Consider the following 24,824-nt stretch of genomic DNA (forward strand, 5'->3'; position numbering starts at 1 on the left):
TTTTATATAAAACTGAAGTAAACTACCCGCAAGATAGAACTATCGTAAAAGAGCATATAATCATAGATCTCCGTGCTAGCTAGTAGACTAGCGCTAGACTAGGTTACCTTTTGAACATGAGATTTTTGGCGAACTCGTAAAGCTCCTGGTCGAGCGAGTTGAGCCTCTTGATGTGTGCGACCTGTGCAGGCGCGAGCGCCGCCAGCGTGGCGCCGGACACCGTCGCGTTGTGCTGCGTGAACGGCACCGCGAACCGCAAGTTGAACGTCTCCTCGAACACGTACTGCGAGATCTGAACAAAACAAGTCTCGTTAAACTTACCGAGAGACTTACTACCCATCGAATTCTGCCAGTGCTTGTGCAGTGAAAATGAGTACCTATGATTTTATCGATCGACCTAATAAATAACATTTGTTCCTATAATAGTAGATCTGTCACCTAAATTGAATCACCAAATAATATTAAAACAGATACATAAACCTATTCCACATTATCACTCGCGCCGTCCCACCTTCCATCTACAGCCAACAGCGGCCCTGTTGTGCCGCTGCAGACTCTGCGGAGTGCCTCAAACGGCGCAAATATGTAGGTATCAGTAGTGCTTACATCTTTGAACCGTTTGGGGTAGAAACCATGGGTCCTTGGGGTTTGAGTGCTTTTAATATTTATAAATCATTGTCGTCCAAATTGATTACGGCTTCGGGTGACCAGAGGGCTGGCTTTTTCGTAGCACAAAGATTAAGCATTGCCATACAGCGTGGTAATGCTGCCAGCCTTCTGGGCACCTTACCACCTGGCCTGGCAGTGATTTTGGGCAACTTTTTTATTTATAATTTTAGTTTGTATGTAGTTTTAGTTACCTTTATTTTGTTTTATATTATACAGGCATTGTGAAGTTTTAATTTATAATAAAAATAACATTATCAATTGCTCGAAAGTTAATTGGAAAAGATCGCTCTTTAACTTCAGGCCGCCTATGGGCCTATTGTTTATCTTTAGGTACTTTTAATCTTCTTCAGTAGGTACCTATGTTGTGTGTCAAAAATGCCATGAAATTCCGCTCTTTGGTGATCACTGATGATGGTGATGATGATGATGGTGATAATTGATGGTGATGATGATGAGCCTAATGCTGATGATAATGATGATGATGAAGCTAATGCTGATGATGATGATGGATAGCAATTTGAATAAATTTAAAATAACGAAGTTTCATGCCGTAAGTATTAGCAAAAAAATGGTCGGTTCTGGCACTTCGCCGGCCGCTACCGCGGAACGCTCGATTCGCTCACTCGATTCGTGCGCTGAGGGTCGCAGTTCTACCTAACACTCCTCCTCGTTTCGCTCGTCATCGTATCTAATCAGACCTGTAGTAGAAGAAGGATTTAATTAAGGAACAGATCTATTTATTAGGTGACAGATCTATTATTTTGTTGATCGAATTTTGATGATCAAACTATAATTTAAGATACAGGTTTACATTAATTTGATGACCCATACTCAGAGACAGTTTTGATTAATATGATAACTAATATATTTCTTGGGGACAGATATTATAATTAGGATAATGCCGATTACTGACACATCTAAACTTAGGTGAAAAAATATAGTTCCCCTAGAAACAGTACTCTGTGACTGCTAGCTAGTATTACATTTGGTGGTGAGCCAGCTGGTAGATGAATACGAGTATAGTGGCAATCATGTGTGTTGAATCTATAGGAATGTCGAAACTATTTCCAATGCAATTTTAATTACAATTGCATTAACATAAAAAATTATAGATATTGCATGTTGAGATCTTTCATGGTTTCACAAAGGTATGCTTAGAGTAAATTAGAACTTTATTACAAGTTAGTTATGCGAGAACTTATAAATGCTGCCGCTACATCGACACAGCCATCTGATTCCGACACTGGCGTTGGAAAAAGACACATAATATTTTCATCGCCTTTGGAAACTATTGGAGCGGAGGACCTGTAATACACCTTACTTACTGTTTATCTAACCGGTTACATATTTTATTATCTATTATTTGATAATCACTGTTCAGTACTAATGGCTTGCCGTGAATTTTCACGTGTGCGCACAATAGTAGGTACCAGCAGGTAGTTTACAGTGCTAAGCAACATATGCACGAAGTTCTCCGATATGCAACGGGGAATGTTAGTCTTATGTGCGTGCACGGGCCATGAATATTCATATAAACAATAAAGAAACCGGGTATGTGTCGGAGCCAGCGGGTTGCAGAGTGCCGACAAATGGCGCCGTAGATACGCAGACAACGATTCAAGTGCAAATAATGGGCGCGCTTATCTTTGTCCGGGGTCAGTGCTCGAGAATAGGTGGAATAGGTAATTGTCTATGCTTAGACTCGCCACGCCCGCGCCCGCACGCTGCAGCACACGACCCACATCCATAAAGCGCCACCAATAAATCACCTTATCGGTACCGATATTTCCGTCACATTTTACGACCTGTAAGTTATTCCGTTATTAGTTGTCCTTTCTGTGTCAACTTACTACATATAAGCAGCATATTAATAACTTGTCAAATTAGTTTTACTCAATTATAATAAACTCTTATGAGTATTTCTCAAAAAGTTCAAGAAATTATTAACCCTAAGGACGAGATCATAAAACAAACTACATAAAACATCCAAAATTTCTTGACATTCGAAATCTTGTGAGGAAAAAAACTTAATTTTGTAACTATTTTTTACATCAAAACTTTATATTGGATCCACCACGGACTTCATGATCCAACATTATCTGACTTTTAATCACTTTTATCACAAGGTTTTGTATATATTTAAAACAATATTACTTATTTTTTGTGGTGAAATAGCGTCAGGATTTTTTTTTAATAAGTTGACAGCTGAAAAATTAAAAATGGACAAATTTTTGAGAAATAGTCTTGTATATTACCTGACTCGACAGACTTTCATTTGAGGAGGCTTCAATTCAGGGCCGACCAGCGTCCTACATCAGTCGCCTACGCAGAACATAGCTAGTTTCTTAGGAAACGAATTTTTAATAATAACCTACGTCTAAACGTATTGTAAGAAATCACCTTGTTCAAAATTGCTTTTTTAGTAAAATGAGTGTTGAATTTAAAAGTAGAAAAATAATGTTATGAAACGCTTAATTTTAGGCTAGAGCCAGAATGTGGGAATCTCTTCCGTCGGCTATTTAGGTAAGCTTGACCAAGAATGACGTCGCCTGATTGTTAAACCCGTCAATCATGAAATACCTAGCCAATTTATGAAACGCTGCCATATCATGACCTCATGGCGCCATTTCATGACGATAGTGCTTTTAGCCATACATGTAAATTAGAAAGGAAATTATACCTATACGAGTATCTATATTTAATCGAACATAAGCGTAAATTAAAAACTTAATTTGTATCCTGGGCTTTAATTGTCGTCATAGTTAAATTTCCTGAACCTAAAGTAACAGTGAAAGTGACCAGTGGCCCAGAAAGCAACTACTTTTCGATATCCTCGATATGTAGGCAGATATATCGATGAATATGTTGCTCTCTCAGATCATCGAGCAATACTTTTTTTATTTATATCTTTGATTGTTACATAGGTAACTATTAGAATATGCTCATCAGGTTAGAATAGCTTTTATTAAGGCGGCATCTCGAAACTATAAAAGTTTGACGGGGCTCTTAGGGTTCCATATCAGCTAGGTACTCCAAACCTTTCATATTTCATACGCTATGATAAAAAGCGTATCAAATAATATTTTTTCCTAAGATGGCATTCCGGGAAACCAATGGTCAATTCTATCCATTTCATTGCATTGGGAATTTAGGATATCTTTATTAGTTTTGCTAAAAGAAAAGATTGTACGACAGTTTGGCTCGTAACTAACTTGGCGGGGGTACGTATGGCCGTGCCTCCTGATAAGATAAGACGGTGGTAGAAATATATGTAACGTGGTAAGGTAATGGTGTGCGTTTTACACGGCACGGCCTAGTTGATGTTTACTCCTTATAAGCGTTGGGGGGAAAAGGTGTTCGAGTGGCGACTGCAAACCAAAAGATGCAGTGCTGGCAGGCTTCCCATTGGGTGGACAGACACAACCGGTGGATATAATATAGGTGGAAAGTTGTCATTGCGTTCTAAGGCTGATGATTACCTTCTGATACTCTGTGAGTCCGAAGTAGGCCATAGCGGCGAGGTTGCGTTTGGCGGAGGCGAGCAGCACGCGGTCGGTGTCGGCGGAGCGGTGGCGCAGCGTGCCGTTGTAGCAGCCCACCAGCGCCAGGTCGGCCAGCATGCGCGTCTGCCGGTTGTTGGCCAGGTTCCACGGGCACGCCGCGAACTCCTCCAGCGTCACCGCGCGCCACGTCTCGCCAGAGTAACACGCCGGCACCTCTGCCGCTGTACATACACAAAGCATGTTCACACCTGTGCCCTATTTCACGAAGCTACAAGTTACAATTTACAAGCGGTAGTATTTGTTTAACAGTAAGCATTGAAAAGAGACTACCGCTTGTTAATTGTAACTTGTAGCTTCATGAAATGGGCCACAACTCAATAATCGAAAACTAGAGTTTCAGAATTCTCTATCCGAACTTGGGTTTGTAACTACAATGTCTTTTTGACCTCCGTGCCATTTTTGACCCCCGACACAAGCAAAAGGGTATTTATTATAAATTTGACGCAAATGTCTGTCTGTGGCATCGTAGCTCTCAAACGGATGGACCGATTTGGATTCGATTTTTTTACGTGAAAGCGATTTTAATTGCGGTGGCTCTGGGCTACTCGTATATTTCATTAGAATCTGTTGGCCTTTTTTTTGAAATATTGAACTTAGAAATACCCATGTATTAATGAAAATAACATTTTATCCGAATTTGTTAATTAATTTATTATGAACATGAGTGTGCGCAAATTAATTAAATTTCACGCATCAAGTTTTTAACCGAACGCAATGAAGTAAAATAATGTTAAATGGTTTTGCTACAATTATACCACACGAGCGCGTAAAAAGCACGACAAACATATTTTCCACGAAATAACATAATATTCAATTCCGTTTACTCTACCTAACTTTGAAACGTTTTTTTTTTTCAGCTTGTATCTTTGTTTCAAATCTTACTAACTAGTTACCTACTGTTATTGCACCGATTCTTACGAAAATATACATACACATTTACTTGGACTAAGTAGTAAACACCTTTTGTATTTCGGCTCATTAGTCTAGTTTAAAAACTTTTAACAGTGCAACTACGACGCAATGAGACAGTTGGGAACGTTGAGGGTTTGTATAGAGGAGGTCATGTTAGTCAAAGGACAAACTGAAAAATAGGAAATAAAATTGAGGACACAACAACAAATAAAAAAAAATTGGGCGTGAAATTCGGTGATACTGGTGGTGAGCAATACCGCGTATCTATCATTTTCCATAAGCTACTAACAACAAGGTACTAACATTGTACTATTCTGACAGTGAAAATTATACCTTATGGAAAATGATAGTTACGCGATATTGCAGTATCACCGACGAATATGGTTCCAAGCCGCCAAATACTTATAGTTGCGTCCTAACCGTTGTGTCATATTTGTATTCTAGATTTTGGTATGGCTAATAATAATACCTATTTTTTTCGCACAAGGTTAATATAAAAAACAACATATTACCTAACTATAATCAATTTAAAAAGGCCTAAATGCATTTACATTTAGAAATTGCCTGTGAGAACATTAAACATGTAGCTGGTGTAATAAGGATGAACATATCGATCAACGTCATGCGTCTTGATTTAGGTCTCTTCAATCATAATTGCAAAATGGCGCGAGCAAGGGCTAGGGGAGATGGTAATAACCGGCGACTGAACGGCTCGCCCCGCGAGACCGCCGCGCGTCGCCAGACTCAGCGAACGTTTTCTGTTCTTTGGAAGCCCGAATGGCTAGTGGCGCAATGGCTACCTGCCAGAACACGCTCTACGATCAGCCAGTCACACGTAGTCATAGTTGGATATTTCTTCTTTACCTGTCGCCGTGCGTCCCTGGCACCAGTGGCGAGAGCCTTTCCAGGTTGCCCCACGCTTCACGTGGCGGTACTCCGATAGATATCTGTCAACAATTACGCTATTTAAATAAATTTATTTTTTTATCAGATTAACTTAGCGTCATTGCGATTTAGAAGCTTGCTAAAAACCAATCACAATATTCACGATTCACAACCAAACTCAGTTACTTAGCTACTAATGATAAGATTCAGTAAAAAGATATAAGAACTACAGCTTCCAATTCCAGCCATAACTAAGTTAGATTTAAGACTGGAACCTTAAGGACGTCTTGTATGCTTTTCAGGGTTCCGTAGCCAAAATAGCAAAAACGGAACCCTTGTAGTTTCGCCGTGTCTGTCTGTCTGTCCGTCCGTCCGTCAGTGATTTTATTTCGCAATATTCAACTTTAAAGTGCAAATTTTCATTAAAATCGAGCGTCCCCCCCCCCCTTTAAAATCTAAACCGGTAGGTGGAAAAATTAAAAAAAAATCAGGATGGTAGTCAAACTTACAAGGAAAACTATAACGGGTAAGTTTTCTTGAGAATTATTAGTAGTTTAAGAGTAAATAGCAGCCTAAGGTATAAAATATACCTTAACTTGGAATAATCCGTACAAAATACGAAATCCTTAGAAAAATATTTCTTAATTTTTTAGTAATGGCTACGGAACCCTATTTCGGGCGTGTCCGACAAGCTCTTGGCCGGTTTTTTAAATCTCGATTTCAGGCTTAAACTGACAGTTCTTGTATGAATCTGACAGGACTTAAGACCACTTAAACCTAGATTAAAAAGCCTGCAAGTGCACCTAAGTAATAGAAATCCTAGCAGTTAAAAATATAATTAGGTTGATCGTAGAGACTTTACACATACACCTACTACACAAACCTAATAAAACCGGCCAAGTAGCACCGGATCACAAGCGGTGTTGGGTTCCGTAGTTGCCCGTCATAATTTATAAGTTGGTCAATTACTACTCCTCACCTTGCAGAAACTAATCAATTTTGATAGTTTTCTTTGAGTTTCGTTGTATGCATGTGATAAAAATAACCATTTAGCTGGCAGGGTAGCTCTATCTATTAGTTACATGTATTTTAGAGCCAGCCAAAATATTTATTTTCATAATTTAACTAAGGAATGCATAATGGAATGGTTTACGTTACGCAAGACACTTTTAAAACTCATGTTCGTATGTACATATGTAACCATAACTCCATAGTTCCATAGTAAAATGTATGTGATATTTGAGTAGACAAATAGGTAGACAGGTAGACAAACGATGGACGGATGGACGGACAGGAAGAACCTACGAAAATTTAATGTTTGCCCTTTTTAGAACTGGTCACGAGCGTTAATTTGAGAGCCATTTCGTCAAAAAATCTTTTGAATGTTATACAAAATAGCAGATATTCGATCTTTAAGTGGGTCCCAAATTATCGATAGTGACCGTATGATATTCAAAAAAACTCAAAAAGTTACAGGATTAATACATATTTATATTTCAATATAATAAAAATCATTTACGAACTATGACCCGACGCTGCTTGTTAACATGGGCCAGTGACAGTCAAAGCATTTAAAAAGAACTTGTGACGCTTACGCGACCAGAGGCCGTATTGCCTAATTTTTCTGAAGCACACGATCGCAATAATATGACAGTTTTTGTATGCGAAATCTGTCAATTTGATTGCGATGACAAGCGTCAGAAACGTTAGGCAATACGGTCTCTGGAATGGATTTATTTATTGAAGTGATTTATGCGTGACCACTTACAGACAAGCCTTTACGAGCTATGAAAATAAAACTTGTCATTAGCTGCTGGTCGGTGACGATAGAAGTTCTAAGTAATAAAATTTGGAAAAGAATTTTATTGTAAGCATATCCTATTCTTAATGGGTCTTGCTTTAACAAACAGAGGCTTCATTCAGTGACCAAGACCGCCCTCAGTAGCTCATATGTGAGCTTTATATCTTTCTTTAGCTTCGGCTAAACTACATGTGAATTACGTGCGTCTATGTTGCAAAGTGTGGCTAAAATTGGCAAAACGTCAATGGCCCCGCGGCTCGTCAATTTGGGGCTAAAATTACCAGAGCAGAGCGCAGAGTATCAACTTCCCTTTTCAAGTACATGCTAAATTTATTTTGCATGATAAGCAAATTTGCGGATCAATAGAAGCAGTTATAAATAAATCCCTAAAATAAAGGATGTTTAAGCTTCCGTTTCTGTCCATTTACTAGTAGGCAATGTATTTAGTAATTTCACACAATTTTCACTACTTTCGAATGGTATTTTCAAAAGACGTCACTTCAATTACCTACCGGTTCCTAGTAATCGCTGTCAAATTGTATATCAAATACTGAAAAAGTTTTTTAAGATTGCAGTGGATTTCTTTATAAACAAATGTACCTGGCGACAGGCTCCCGTAGCAGTGTGATGTAGAAGTACCTCCGGTGCACAGCAGAGCCCTCGTGCCTATCTAGTTCACCACCCACGCACGCTGTAAGCTCCGTGAAGTCCGCGTGAAGACCGCATCTGTTTACAATATGATGCAGGGTTATAATATTTAATTACAGAATATTCTCAATAAACCTCAAACATGACTCAGTATTTTAAAAGTGCTGCTAATTCTCTCATGGTTACAGTGTTCATCGAAAACCAACGCAGCGGGAAGCGAAGTGTAAAGAAGCAGATAGGCTGGGGCGAAGGCGCAGGCTCGTTCATATCCCCACTGTGGACTGTGGCGGCGCTTGTAATCCGTTTAGGCCCGACAATTTTGAAAGCTTCGGATCATTTAATACCACCTTATTATACAACGCTTAAGAATGAATTATTAAGCGTGTTCTCGTCGTTTCTGACGAAACAAGTCGTTTATGGCATGATTAATTTACACAATAGCTGCCATGAGTTGATATTGATACACTGACGTTAGGCAACGCCTGTTAATTAATTAGCTAAATGGCAAGTCTATATATACAAAATCATACAACCCTAGCATCAAGTGGGTGCCATGCACGGCGAAATTCAAATGACCATGAATAACTGTGCACATAGAATAATAATGCTTAAAACAAAATAAAATTGACTTCATATGTACAAAATCCTTAATAACATTTTTTTTTCAACCAACATTGTTTTGAGATAAATATTGTTCTAGGCAAATAGGTATAAAATTAATAACTTATTGTAAGTGTGTGGGGATGTGGAATATAACCTTCTATAACAGTCAGTTACGAAACCAATGAATATTTTGTATGGGAAAATGTATTTTCTTTTATTTTATTTTTTCGACAATTTTCCAATGTTTTAATAGTTATTCTGCTATTCGGGACGGACACAAATACCTACAACAAATCAAAAATAAATAAATAAATAAATATCATGCAAATAAAATAGCAGGTGGTAAGACCTTGTGCAAGGTACGCCCGGATTGCTACCATCTTGCTCGCTAATCCTGCCGTGAAGCAGCAGTGCTTGCACTGTTGTGTTTCGGCTTGGAGAGCAAGACAGCCGGTGAAATAACTGGCACTTGAGGTATCCCCTCTTAGGCCTCTAGGTTGGCAACGCATCTGCAATCCCCCTGGTGTTGCAGGTGTCTATGGGCGGTGGTGATCTCTTACCATCAGGAGACCCACTTGCTCGTTTGCCATTCAGTCGAATAAAAAAAAATCATGGGACACTTGACACCAATTGACCTAGTCCCATAAAAACACGAAAATCGGTCCAGTTATAAGTGTTCGGACAAACCCGACTTATTGCTTATATTAAGATAAATATCATGCATGGGACACCTGACACCAATTAATTGACCTAGTCCCAAACTAAGCTAAGCTTGTGCCATATAGATAACTACGCAAGAGATAAACATACCTACTTATGTAGATAAATACATACTTAAATACATATTAAACATCCAAGACCCGAGAACAAAACGTTCGTATTATTCATACAAATACCTGCCTCGGCCGGGAATCGAACCCGGGTCCACAAGCTTCGTAGTTAGGTTCTCTAACCACTTGGCCATCCGGTCGTCATTAGGTCGACGTTTATAGGTTCACTATGTTAGTCTGACCGTCCCTATGCGGCTTAGCTTAGAGATTGCTAGTACTGAAAGCAGTCATTTTGTATGAGTCTATAATAATATTAATCAGGTCGATAAAGCGTCAAAATAAAATTAAAAAAAAAACTTTTTAGGGCAGGGTAATGTCTAAACCCTTAGGGTAGGATATCGCGTCGTTGGATAGGTCTTTCAAAAAAAATTAAGACCATTTTTTTGACTTAGGGATCCATTTACAAAATATTTGGCTCTAATTGCTAAACCCTACGATGCGCACTTGAGGTTTGTTCTCTTTCGACTCAAATCTGTTTAAGAAATTTCACATCGGGTGCAAAATGTGGTCGTAATCATAAATAAACGATGAGTTTCCAACTCGTTGATGTTATCAAATATGTTAAGGTAGACTGTTTGGCGGCACGGCCGGCGCCGGCGCTGCGCGACGCATCCATGGCCCACCGTATCACATCGTGCATTTGATCGAGCGCTGGTCGGACACCAGACCAGATACGACCCGGCCGCCGGGTGACCGCCTGGCGCACAGCCACGATGCAAGTTAAAGTCGCAAATTACATAAGACCGCATTCACATTTTATCGTCCAAATCTAATAGTCCAATAGTCTAATAGTCCAACCTTGGTTTATTGGTGATACTTGGTAATTCATAATACTACGTTATTATCTTACACATATCTCACTATGAAGAAATACAAGCTATAAACCCGATGGCAGATGTCAGCTTTGATGCTTGCAATCGGATTGGCAACGATTTAATTGCTTGCATTTCACATTTGTGCTCAGCGTAAGATTATAACGCAATATCACCAAATTACAAAGCATCACCGATAAGCCAAGGTTTTCCCTAGAAATGCTAAGATAAAAGTTACTTTTAGACAGTGAGCAGATTGATAACACGTTAAATTCGACGAGAACAGATAATTTCCGAAAAAGTGGTTTGTTTGTTGACATGGCCTAAATTTCAGTGTTATGCTATGAGTAAATCCATACATTACAAAACTATGTAGTTTCTGAATTTTAACAATATGTATCATAGACAAAAATTCAATGCTTACTTATCGCGTGCGACAGAAACCTATATAAGTATAGCATTATTTTTTTCAATGGTTGACATTAACAATAATCAGGAACTTCATAGTTATGCAATGTGTCAGGATTGACTTCTTAGCGGCCGGGCACTATAGTACCTTTAAGAACTTTAAAGGTCGATTGAATCAATTTCTATATTCATATCGGACAAAGGAATGTCACGGAATCAGTTGAAAACGTAAGCATTAATCACAGACTATTCTATGACACAAAATATACACAACATTTTCTTGTTGGACTCTTCGCTACGTATTTAACATTCTTGTCGGACGAGATGTCTAATCTGCTAATGTGCCGATAGAAGTCCACGCGGAAACCTATAAATTTAGACTCATTATGAAACGCCGTATTCAATTTAAACTTGAACTGAGTGATACACACGTCGTCGTCGATTTGTTAGTGTCTTTCAAAACTGGCAAAAAGCCACATTTTAACTAATAATGCTTTTGCCCCTCGTATTATCACAAATGAACAATGCACGTAGATATTATAAATACTCAGCTATTTAATTACGTTCACACAGCAGACGAGAAGTTACATTGCGACTCCAGTGATCTCCGTTCCGGTGTTCCTGACGTCAATAGTAAAATGGTATAAGTAGATGTCAATTAGTTAGTAGGTGGTGCTTGAATGTGGAGAGGATAATGAGTCCCGTAGGACACGGGCGCAATTTGGCAGCGGGCCACCTGGAACACGCGGGGACGCGGCGCAACCGACCAAGTGGCTCATTCAATGCCCCGGTCCCGGATATACCTCGGGCAGGGCAGATCACTTCAGTCGACAACAAATATCGCGGCACGGTCGACTACCGTACTGGCGTATGAATTTATTAGGCGTATGCCACCAGCCAAATGACAAGCTAGATAAGTTTCAAGACTAAAACTCGACAAGAGACGATACTAAGTATAGGAAAAGGGAAAGTGACGTAATTTTGACTGTGAGCTCATTGAATCTCAAATACTCAATTAATCGAATTGAAGGACAGAATGGCTGATAGTAAAAGTGCCCCAAGAATGCTACTTTTTACTTTTACTAATAGAACCATCTGTGTCGGTTTTGTGTGCTCATTTTGCATTACTTCTATTACCTACATTTTAAGAGTAATGCTGACGGTAAGTACTATTGGTTTGTCATCGGGTCTCTACAAGCCCATCCGACCACTGGAAGTGAGCCAAAAACCTTTTGCGTAATTTGAAATAATAAAATATAAAATAAATAAATAAATATACCAACTTAAGGCGCGAGGCGCGATTTTCAACACGTAATGTGCAGTCAATTTTGCAAACGTCTCCGTTGCATTTCGCCGCAATGTAAGTATACCCTTAATCGGTGTTTACCTATGTTAGTTTATTTATTCGATTATTGTATTGATAAAGCATAATCTTCTATCTATCTTATATATAAATAAAAATGAATCGTAAAATGTGTTGCTAAGCGCAAAACTCTGGAACGACTCGTCCGATTTCGTTAATTATTTTTTTGTTGTGTTCACTACTGTCAGAAGAAGGTTTCTATGGAAGCAAATACAGAAAAAAACAACGAGGGCGAAGCCGCGGGCAACAGCTAGTTAGCAATATTTTAATTTATCTCTTTGTACAATTACCTTTTTCTGCTTTAGGTTCATTAAAAATAGGTGGCGCCTAATCTTCTTTCTTTTTAATTGTTTTTTTTTTTTAAATTTTAATATTTCTTTGCTCATTTTCTTTCAAATTTTCATTCCCTTGTGCTCGTCAAACTGCGCCTCAGTTGAACCTACACCCTGAGAGCTAGCCGGCAACGTCATCTCGTGTGGAAACCTCACAGCCACCCTCACACCATTTACATTTGGCCATACACTATTAATATTGTGCGCCATACACTGGCTGATTGTGACGAACTTCAACGCAATTGTTACCATTGATGTAATCACTCACTTTCTGACAATAAATGATTGATTGATTGATTGATTAATATGCGAAGTGGGTTTACAATAATTTGTAAGATTTGTTTCCATTTTTTTTATAGATATCAAGTGAGACTAATATAATAACAAGGTGTTAACAAAAAGAAACACACAAAAAAAAACCAAGATAATAAGTGCCAATGTTATATAGTCAAACGAGCGAGTTGGAATAATGATCGAAATATATCTCGATGCCGATCTTCTGTGGTAAAGCTAACTCTCCTTCGCCCACGTAGCAACAGCATGCCTACAGCTTAGCAATATTTATGGCGGACGGGTGCCACACAGCGTTTTTTGTTTCAATACGTTACCTATACTCTGCAACACATAAATTAGTTGTAAAACACAATGGCATGTCCCGTGTGATAGTAAATTAACCGTCTGCATTTAGGGGAAAGATAATAATCGATTGAGTAAAAAACATTAATGGCGCTTTCATCCATTAACAAATGTCACGGCGTGTCGTTACACGGGCAGGCAAACAACACAAAAACACCCATAAAAATATATTCAACACAGACTTGACTTGAATCATAGCTCAGGTACTTACTTATTTTTTTATTATGCCTGTGCCTCGTGCAAATAAGAGGACTTTGGGCGGGATTTCTTCCCATTGATGAGGTTTCCGAGGAGGGTGACATCTATTTGGCATACTTTTTAATGTCCGAAACTTATTACGCATAAAAGTTTTCGCATAATTTATTTACGCCGAATCTTAAACTTGCCGAAATTTAGTTCGGCATAATTCTGTATACGCCGAAAAATATTAACATGGCCGAATTTTATTATGCATAATCTTGTTTAGCATATATGTAATTTAGCCGAATTTTGATAGGCCGAAATCCTGTCCAAATCTATGTCCGAAAATAAATTACCTAATTACTATTGATGTCTAGAAAAATAGGTTATTAAGGTTAGAATTGTATTTATAATGGAACGAACAGCCACCAGTAAAAGAGGCACGGGCATAAAGAAGGGGTGGGGGGGTTCGTGCATTTCAGGTCCCATACTAATCTACTTACCCAAAACAAAAGCCGCTCGCAGACGAATGCATAAACAAGATTATCGCTCTAATTACAAAAAAAAATAAAAAAACAATCCTACGCAGGTTTTTGAAAAAAACATGAATATTTGATACTTGGATAGGCGAAACAGTTAAGGGGGGACGGGGGGCGATGTTCCCGGTAAGGGGGCTCGGGGGCGGAGCCCCCCGCAATAAAGAAAACCCAGGTAACGTGATTGCTCAACTATAGCTTAAGTTAGGTTAGGTTAGTATTTTGTCAAGGCGCGAAGCGCCTTAACTAGGCGGATTAGGAGCTACGCCGGAGCTCCGTCGACTTCGCCTCAAGAGTCGTTAAATTCATATGAATATTTGCTTTCCAGACATAAAATTGGTGGTAACAATATTCAATGTTACATTAAGTATGCGAAAGTAACTTTCTGCGTAACTAATTTATGCGTAAGTAATTTTCTGCCTAATCAATATTCGGAATTCACAAATTATCCGTAAAGCCCATTCGGCTTACATTGATTATGCGTAAGAGAATTCTGCGTAAACTGTTATGCGAAAACAGTTTCGGCATTAATACTATTATGCGTAAACAGATTATGCAAAATAGAATTATGACATAAAAATATGCGTAAACAAGGGGAACCTTCCGAGGATTTAGTCGATGGAATTATGGAATAAGCGCATTATTTTATAATGTTGTGAGCTGGTAAAAGCTTTCGGACTAATAATTTCGCAAGCACTCCGAATGGATGGACGCGTCAGTCGGCATTGGCCTTTACAGATTAGTAGGTACTTACTTCATTCGTGCATTTCAGGTCCCATACTAATCTACTTACCCAAAACAAAAGCCGCTCGCAGACGAACGCATAAACAAGATTATCGCTCTAATTACAAAAAAAAATTAGAATATCAGGGAAACGAGACGGAATTATTAAAATATTATGTATTAAAAATGTCTACTACAATCGTTACGTACGATATGATAATAATTATAAGCAATAGACAGGTACCTAAGTAATCGTAGTGTACAGTGCGAGGTAATTCTGTGTTATTTTAAGTATTTAAGTTTAAGTATCTACAATAAAAAAAGCCGTGGTGGCCTAGTGGTTTGACCTATCGCCTCTCAAACAGAGGGTCGTGGGTTCAAACCCCGGCTCGCACCTCTGAGTTTTTCCAAATTCATGTGCGGAATTACATTTGAAATTTACCACGAGCTTTGCGGTGAAGGAAAACATCGTGAGGAAACCTGCACAAACCTGCGAAGCAATTCAATGGTGCGTGTGAAGTTCCCAATCCGCACTGGGCCCGCGTGGGAACTATAGCCCAAGCCCTCTTGTTCTGAGAGGAGGCCTGTGCCCAGCAGTGGGACGTATATAGGCTGGGATGATGATCTACAATAATAATTAATAATGATAATATATTTGTTTCAGGTATCACCCATAGAAACTAGAAAATATTTGAAATACAAAAAATAAATAAAAATCGGTCAAGTGCGAGTGCAAGCGACTGGCGCATGAAGGGTTACGCACCTCCGTATAATGTTTTAAAAACAAATAGTTCTGTAATATTTTTTTGAAAAAAAAAATCTAATACAAGCTTTTTTGCTGGCCGTACTTTTTGCCCCTGGTTACCAAAGTAGGTAGTCGTCAAGACGAATCAAATGAGACCAAGATCGATGCGGTCGAGTCGTTTTATTACAGAGTTCCTATGGCCAACATCTAACTTCATCATCAGATCAGCTCTTCGACATAATAATATTGCATTGTCATCGGATTTATACATGCATGCAAAATTTCAGCTCAATTTGTTGAAGATCCACTTCAAATTTAAGTTGAAATGTTAGTTACATTACATTACAAGTTAATAAAAACATATCACCAAAATGTAAGCACTAGGTGCAAGTATTTTGAATAAAGAACAATTTTAAATTCTCATCCCTTTAGCTGTCGCCCTGTCGGAGGCTGAATAGCGCTTTAGAGTCTTGCCATGCGCCGCAGAGCCCGCGGCAGAAAAAAAAATAGCTGTTAGCTTGGTTCATTCCCGGGAAATTCAGCGGAATTCGTATCTTTTGTAATTAAATAATAAGAAGCTGGACTAGTGTAAATAAATTTTAGAACTGTATATAAACCTTATAAATAGTTTAAATACTTAGTATGTTTTTTTAGTGTAAAAAACAATAGGTAAACATAGTGATTATACAGTGTGGATTTGGCGAGCGCTTTAATAAAGTTGGCTTCATTGAGGATTGTGGTTCATAAATTGCTTTATTAATTTTGCACAAAAACGAATAAACCACACAATCAGACAGTCACTATATTATATTATCGAATCTTTTATAAAACATCATTAAATTGCAAACTTAAAAGGTAAATATTCAAACGAAATAGCTAGTCGTTGCTAGGCAACTCGGTCGCCTTAGCAACGGCTTATAACGCCTAGCAACCAAAAAACGCTGAAAAAAACACGTTTCTTGTATGACGACCCCCTTTAATTTGTAACTTTACTTTATTTTTAGTATTTGTTGTTATAGCGGCCACAGTAATACATAATCTGTGAAAATTTCAAGTGTCTAACTTTTACGGCTTAAGAGATAGAGCCCTGTGACAGACGGACAGACAGACAGACAGCGGAGTCTCAGTAATAGGGTCAGGTTGGCACCTTTTGGGTACGGAACCCTAAAAAAGAATGATTAAGTTAGAATAACTAAAATTACGTTTAACATTCCATTACAAAACAAATGTTAACAAAATAGATGATGAAGGTGGCAGTGGCCCGATTGACCACGTCTCCCTATCCGCTGCCGCTGCAAAATGTTTGAAAATAGCTCTTGCTTCATCCAGTCGACGACAGAGACTAATGACATTTACTTCCGGATGAATAAAATAACGAAACAAAAGTAAGTAAGGAGCGCACGGCGCCGAGCCAGGCGAGGGGCCGCTGGCGTCCGCTGCAGCCGTGCACGGTGGCGCGGCGCTCCTACATAATCTATTGTTGTAGGTATACGTGGACAATTCTTTGGGTTAGCCACGTCGAGGTACTAAATTCTAATAAAACCTTGTTATGTCGTAGCCGACCGAACTTCAAAGATGTAAAAAGTATAGAAACTATTTGATGAAACGATATCCCTGTGTTATTTAATATCAAACCCTAAACGGATGACGTAGGACCCTTCCTAAATAATTTAGTAGGTATTGTGGTGGCTTTGTGGTGGTGTATCAGACCGAACACATAGACATTTTGGTTATCAAAGGAATTGATGCATTTTAAGGCGAAGTTCGATTAATTTTAATAATTCTGAATAATTTCACTGGATGCTAAATCAAATTAATTAATGAGATTAAGGTCGTTGTTAGTTTTAAACGTACATAGGTACTCGTGCCTATTATTATTATTAGTACTCGTATCTATAGGTAGGCAAAAAAACGGTCTGTGGATATCATGATATGCGTTTACGACACCCTGTTGGTTGATAGTTACAAAAAAGACTAAGAAACCAATCAAATAGATACTTCGCTTGAGCCCAGAAATAGTTAACACAAAACAAGTATAATTTTTACAAGAACAAAAGGCCAAAGTCTAACATTAATTTATTATCTTTCAAGGTGCCGTACTAAAGTGCGGGGGTCAGCACAGCACGACTCCAACTCGCAGTTAGGGTTACTTACATCAAAAAGTGGATTGTGATGAGACAGACGTAAGAGCGAAATTAAGTAAATTTATACAAACAATGACATCGGTTTTCACTCACTAAACGTTAGGTACACTTTTTTTACCAACTTTTGATGTGTCAGACAAAATAAAAATGTACCTTTTGTACGTTTCGTTTTTTAAAATGTCTATAAATACTTACGGATATTACAAATGCGGAAGTGAGTTTATTTATTTGTTTTTGCCGTTTTCAACAGACGCGAGCTCTACATCCTTACTGATATTAAAATTGTAAAAGTAACTCTAAACCTATTCAGATTTTTTTTTGTCTGGAGATAGTTTGAGATGCTGGAAGGGGCATAGGATAGTTTCATTCCGGAAAAATGCATAGTTCTCGCGGGATAGCGATAAACGTATTATTCGCAGACGTAGTCGCCGGCAACAACTATTAATTATTGGTCAAAATCGGCTACCGTTATCGCCATTAGAATGAAAGTCCGCGAAATACACAGTCCTCTTCAAGGTCGGACACAGGTGTGCTGCCAGCAGCGATCCCAGGCACGCATTTTCACTTAACTAAAGTAACTCGTATAAGAAGTTTCGCCGTGATGGAGGTAACTTTTAGGTAAGCATTGATTAGGAAAAAAACATAGGTTTGTTTTCATTTAAGCTTGAAACACACAGAGAGCGGTGGCGGGGCGGTGCGGCGCGGCGCGGAGGCGGTACCGGTTGTAATATTCGAGCTAACATGAACGAGGGCCCACAGAATACCGCCCGGGAAATAAGCGCGGCGCGGTATTCTGTGTGCCCTCTTTCACGTTAGCTCGAATATTACAACCGGTACCGCCTTCGCGCCATGCCGCACCGATTGCACCACAATTACTACGAAAGGGTTGTCTGTACGTGCTACAGCCACACGAAAGAGCGTAAAAAAGACGAGAACGGGGTTACCCTATTAAATGGTAAGCGGTTAAATAATCAAGTTATCTACACCCTATTCGACTTGGAAACCACATCGAAAACGGCTAACTTTATTCAAAATGGATTTCATAATGATAGGCGCTAACCGATAAGTTAACCATATCATAGAATAACAATTTAATTTAATAGGGTTACCCTATTGAAAGGCTTAAGCAAAGGAAGGGGTTTTCCGGTCCCTGATTTAAGGAAAGTTCATTATTTATACATATTTACCTACCCTACCTATCTAGTCTAGTACCCTCAATGCGACTTGGTGGTGTTGCAGGTAAGCTTGCGTGTTTAGTTAGTTAAGAGTTGTTTTGCTCAGGGTCAAATACTCCTTCTATTTAACTTATTAAATGTAAAACAATCAAATACCTAAATACTTATTATCATCTATAATACGGCTTCACTCCTGTTGATCCATAAAAATTGGCTAGATCTTCTATCCCATAGGGATTTTACAAAATCACTTCTTATAGTGCACTTGAATGATCCACAAATAATGTGTCTCTTGAATTTCACGTCTCTAGCTCCAGTACCTATAATTTAGGACGTGCATTGTCTGACAGTCAACTGTTTGCTCGTAAGAAACATATTCTACGCATACCTTCAAAAGCTCAATAACAACCGATTGAGAAAGTACTTACGGTGTGGATGTTATTTACAAAGCTGTGGCGCGCTTCTCGGGCCGGCATGAGAAGTATCAGACGGAAACCGCGTGGCATTATCCGGATAATCCGGACAAGTTGCCCCACAGAGCTGTGTAGCGGCGAGTTCTTTGTCGATATTACATATAATCCGCTACACCCGCAAACATCGTCCCAAATACGATTGTCGTTACTATACCTAGGTGTTTAATAAGCCGTATCTATAAAATATGAAGAACTTTTAATAAATAAACAGTACTAAACGCATACCTGTCGACGGAGTTGGACAAAAATACCATGTAGAAAGATCGTAGGCAATGTATTTCTGGCGATCGCTACGCGGGCACTACTCAAGAATACAGTAGGTACATAGCATAATATATCGGTATCGGTACCACATCGCTTCCGCCGGCCAATCAGTAAGACTTGCCAATTAACTAGTAACACTGGTAAAACTTTTATCTACACCCGTATAGTAAATCCTCCATTAAGCGTTCAAAAACCAGCATTACGACATTGGATTCTATTATGAACACGGCAGTATCTCATAATGTTCATTACGACACACCGAACTCGATATCGTAATGTTCAACCGTATCGTAATGTTTACATTACGGTACTGAAATCTATATCGTATTAAACATTACCGCACCGAAGCGGTGGCTGGCGGGGCGTCATCTGCGGGCGCAGGAGCTTGTGGGGCAGTCATAGTCTTGGTTGCAATGCAGGTCATTCTCAATGGTTCTTGAACGCATGATAGAGGTTTTAATATATGGATGTAGATAAAGTAACGTATGCAACTGTACGTAATTAGTCGTTAAAACGTAACAGTTTCATAAACTATTGCGCTCCCGCAACTTAGGGCGTTTCCTCCATACAGTCGTGATGTGAGTGTTAATAAATAATTAATAATTATCCTGCCACAATTGACATCAATTAATTTTGCCCCAAGCTAAATAAATGTAGTAACTTGTTTGTTTGTAGTTTTATACTTAGACATGATGATTTTTCATCAGTGATCAATCATCACGTCAGTGAGGTTACCAAATTTTCTAATTTAGTATAATTCCAACCCAAAAAATATACATGATTCGTAAACATTATTTTTAAAAATACGAAATATAAAACAAGATCACGACCCACGAAATTGCACGCTGATAAATTTAAACACTCTATAATTTTGGTCACACAGTCGAACCTAAACAATAATTGTTATTCTATGCTCAAGATACAGAGGTCCTTTTTTAACATCCGCAATTCAACGTAAATATAAAAAAATCAAATGTCGGAGATCAACGTACACAGAACTCACGGGCGTGGTTTGAATTTTACTCGAAAATCTGAATGCATTAGTGAGAATATCTTTTGGTGCAACTTTATAAGTACTAATGGAAAACGAAGGCCTTCGCGGAATTACATGCAGTAAAAAACTTACAACAGGAACAGGAAGTTCAAAACAAAACAATTCATACAAAAGATTTCGTTCGTGGACTGATTGTTACATACATATATCTAAAATCTAAAATGAACATTTTAGGGCTAGTCATAATTTGTTTCGTACGTACAGAAATAGGAAGCAGGCCGTAAGTTGTAATAAGTCGTATTTAAGGTTCCAAGAAGTAAATAAAGTACTATTTTCCTCTGAAATACAACAACTACACAACGCCCGAAAGCATAGGGGTACCTACATTTTGATTTTCTGCTCGTTGAGCAAGCTTCAAATGCATACCTACACCGTTTTTGTAGCACCAAACTGAGTATTTTGGTGTATGGTGCAAATATTTATAATCCAATAGGGTTCTTATCTTACAAGCTATAAAGGTATGAAAAAGCAGTAGAGTAGTGTTAAGCTGAATATTTGAACTACAGCCAAATCATGTAAAAGTAAATCCTGACTCGTAGCACAACGATGAATTTTGTGAATATTGATTGACCAACATGGTCTGTGATTTTACACAGATTGTACACGATAAAATTTGGCCATGCATGATCTGGTGCTACTTTGCAATGAATGCCAATTTTCAAGCAGCACTTTTTTTTAAGTAATTAGTGGTTATGAAACTACATAATAAAAATATAATCATAATAAAAAGTTAAGGCGTCTGTGAGTTTTAGCTTTATATATTTCACACTACCTAAATTATAATTGCATGTAATGGAAGTTTCTTAATGCTATACTTATGCTATAGTTACTAATATAATCCAGAAGAAGTTACCGTATATAACATGACAGCCGTAGATTACAAGTATTGTTTTTACCAAGTTTTTATCCAATGTTCGTTAAATAATCGCTTGTAGTATCGCTGATGGTAACGGACGCTTCTGTTGCAGCGCATTCTTTTGTCTGGCCGGCAGTTGTAGTGTGATCACGTTTAACATTGACAAACAAACAAAGACAGAGCACTAAACAAGGAATAAAATCGTGTCGTGAGCTGCCAATGTAAGCCTCATTTACATGGTGATAAAAATATTATGAGAATTACGTTACATTGCCATGGTCGATTGATCATTATAAATCCGAAGCCACGTGGCCCCGCAATGTAACACACCCCGCACGATATTTGTCGCATCGTGTAACTAATACGGGTGTCTTCGCAAACTCCGTTCCCGCTTAGACATTCGTGGTTCGTGGGCCCCAGGGATCTCGCTGACGCGCGTCGTACAGCGATGTACACACCGGAAGCAGGACGCGTGATGCCCTCCCCCAGCGTCTGCACGTATCCTGAAGCACGTGACTAGATTCCTTTATGCTGTGCCACCAGACCATTCTACCAACTCGGTAACCTTACATACAGCCGTAAAATAGCCATTTAAATACATACAAGAATTTACAAAGCTTTGATAAGTATATTGATTACAACTGATACGTAAGCACAAACATAACATTTTACGCATATATTATTAATTAACGTTATCTTTTAGACGTAGTCATATTCCGAGAGCTGGTAGACATTTTAGAGTTAGGTAAGCGTGAAAACTTGTACAAAAACGGACCTAGCTGAAGGGTGGTGGAGCTAAATCCGACTTTGCTTGTGTCTGTAATATCCACAATCATACGTCCGACCGAAATAATAATAATAATGGTCCTTGAATAATATTTGGGTGACCGAGATTTACTCGAGCTATGACTCAATAGCATTTTTTTTTCATAGATAAGACCAATTTAGATCGACTGTGCCCCTCCGAAACTCCCTACATAGCAGATTTCATCGAAATCGTTAGAGCCGTTTCCCAGATTCCCGAAATAAATATACAAGACTTGCTCGTTTAAAGGTATTTTAAACGTATGTTATGTACTAATATTAATACCATATATAATGAGTTTTCAACAATAGATATTCTAATTTATTGAATCAGGCGTTACTTTACGAAGGTCCATATCAATGCAGTAAAAGAATTTATTTGCTCACCCGCGACCTTATAATAGCTAAGTTTATGCAAGATATGCGTGTTCATGCAACTCCACCTCCGCACTGTAAGAACACACTCAAATGTCACAAACCCATCTATCACCACCACACTACACTGACGTGTTTCGATCTCAACCAGAGCTCATCTTCCGAGCAACACTACCGTACACCACGCTACCAGATGTTAGATGTCTAATCGTCTTAGCCCCAATGGTTTTAAAAGACCTATCCAACGATACCCCACACTATAGGGCTTGTCAAGAAAAAAATTACCCCCACTTTAACTCTACGGGCGATAACATAAAAAAATTTTTTTTAGTTATTTTTATTTTACCACTTTGTCGGCGTGACTGATATATATTCATGCCAAATTACAGCTTTCTAGTAAAAACGGTATCTGAGCTTAGCCGCGGACGGACAGATAGACAGACGGACAGATATGGCGAAACTATAAGGGTTCCTAGTTGACTACGGAACCCTAAAAAAATAAATAATAGGTTTTTTTTGCATTATTACCACGTTCGTGTATTATCAGACAGACGATCCTATATTTCGTCTGTAACATCAGCAACGTGTCAACGCAGCTGGGTATGCAGGGGGACTACTCCGAAATTCGAAAATCGAAGTTCGTATCGTTCTGTCCCGCTGACGCTTATTTTATTTAACATGTGAGTGAGAGGGACAGTACGACACAGACTTCGATTTTCGAATTTCGTAGTTGCCTCCCAGAAGAGTTGGTAGTTTATTTCAACCACAAGTGTATAATGAATGTTCAAAGAATTTGTGCAGTTAGTACATTCTTTATTACTAACAGCAAATACGTGCAGTAGTGAGTGAAAAGCGGAACAATCACAGTAACTATGTGTTTGACGAAGCGAAAATAGCAATAATAATAAATCTTCGTATAATATTAATTACTAGCGTTTAACCGCGGCTTCGCACGCGTAAATCATTAGATACAGCAGTTGAATTGAATATCCGGGATTTTATTAAATTCTCGTGGGAATTCCCTAAAATTACATCGTGGTTTTCATTGACGTTAAATTAAAACACCCATGCCATATTTCACGACTCTAAACCCAGCGGTTGTTGTCTCGAGATTTTATCCCTATCCCGTGGGAATATCGGGATAAAAAGTAGCATATGTGTTATTCCAGATGTCCAACTATCTACATACCAAATTTCATGACTCTAAGCCCAGCGGTTATTAGTTCGAGATTTAATCCCTATCCCGTGAGACCATCGGGATAAAAAGTATCCTATGTTTTAATCCAGGTTATAAAATAACTTTATATCAAATTTCATCTTAATCCGTCCAGCCGTTTCAGCGTGAAGAAGTAACAAACATACTCACTCACTCACTCACAAACTTTCACATTTATAATATTAGTAGGATATCTGATGTTCATCATCATTTCTCGACGACTGGCCTCAGGCTGCTTTGGATCGGGAAGAATGGAGGACATGGGGGGAGGCCTTTGCCCAGCAGTGGGACATGGCTAGACAATAATAATATTTAATGGAGGACGTCCACTGCTGAACGAAGAACGCTTAGAACGCCACAATTAACGACAACTCGCCACTTGCATCCACCGGTTGCCCACAGCTCTCACGATATCGTCAGTTCATCTAGTTCCTAGGACTGCCTATCTAATATTACTAAAATAAAAATCTGTTTCTTTGTATGTTTGTTATCTCTTGACGCGTCTTCGTCTCAACCAATCTTGACGATTTTGGCCCGCGCGATAGCCTTTGACACGAAAAAAGAAATGAACAAAATCTACCTTTTATTGCGATTCTTATACCACAGGCCGTATTGCCTAACGTCTTTGACGTTCGCGATCGCAATCAAATGACAGTTTTCGTATAGGAAATCTGTCATATTGCGATCGCGAGCATCAGAAACACTAGGCAATAGGTACAACCTCTATTCCTGTGGAATTTACCTACAGCCAGATAACAGAAAATGCCATCAGCCAAATAAGTGGTCTATCAATTTTTAAACAAGTTCCTATCAAATG

General features: G+C 38.7%; 1 protein-coding gene across 1 annotated transcript in view; it reads right to left on the reverse strand.

The window, feature by feature from the left end:
• Hs6st (heparan sulfate 6-O-sulfotransferase) overlaps window positions 1-24,824 on the reverse strand; it is a 75,837-nt gene that overhangs the window by 6,377 nt on the left and 44,636 nt on the right. Inside the window, exons 4-7 of the mRNA XM_074090456.1 lie at window positions 8,431-8,556; window positions 6,009-6,091; window positions 4,149-4,393; window positions 108-292 (exon numbers count right to left, since the gene is read on the reverse strand). Coding sequence (XP_073946557.1) covers window positions 108-292; window positions 4,149-4,393; window positions 6,009-6,091; window positions 8,431-8,556 — 639 coding nt within the window. The remainder of the gene's footprint in view (window positions 1-107; window positions 293-4,148; window positions 4,394-6,008; window positions 6,092-8,430; window positions 8,557-24,824) is intronic.

The sequence above is a fragment of the Choristoneura fumiferana genome, chromosome Z (assembly GCF_025370935.1).
Source record: "Choristoneura fumiferana chromosome Z, NRCan_CFum_1, whole genome shotgun sequence".
Classification (NCBI taxonomy): domain Eukaryota; kingdom Metazoa; phylum Arthropoda; class Insecta; order Lepidoptera; family Tortricidae; genus Choristoneura; species Choristoneura fumiferana.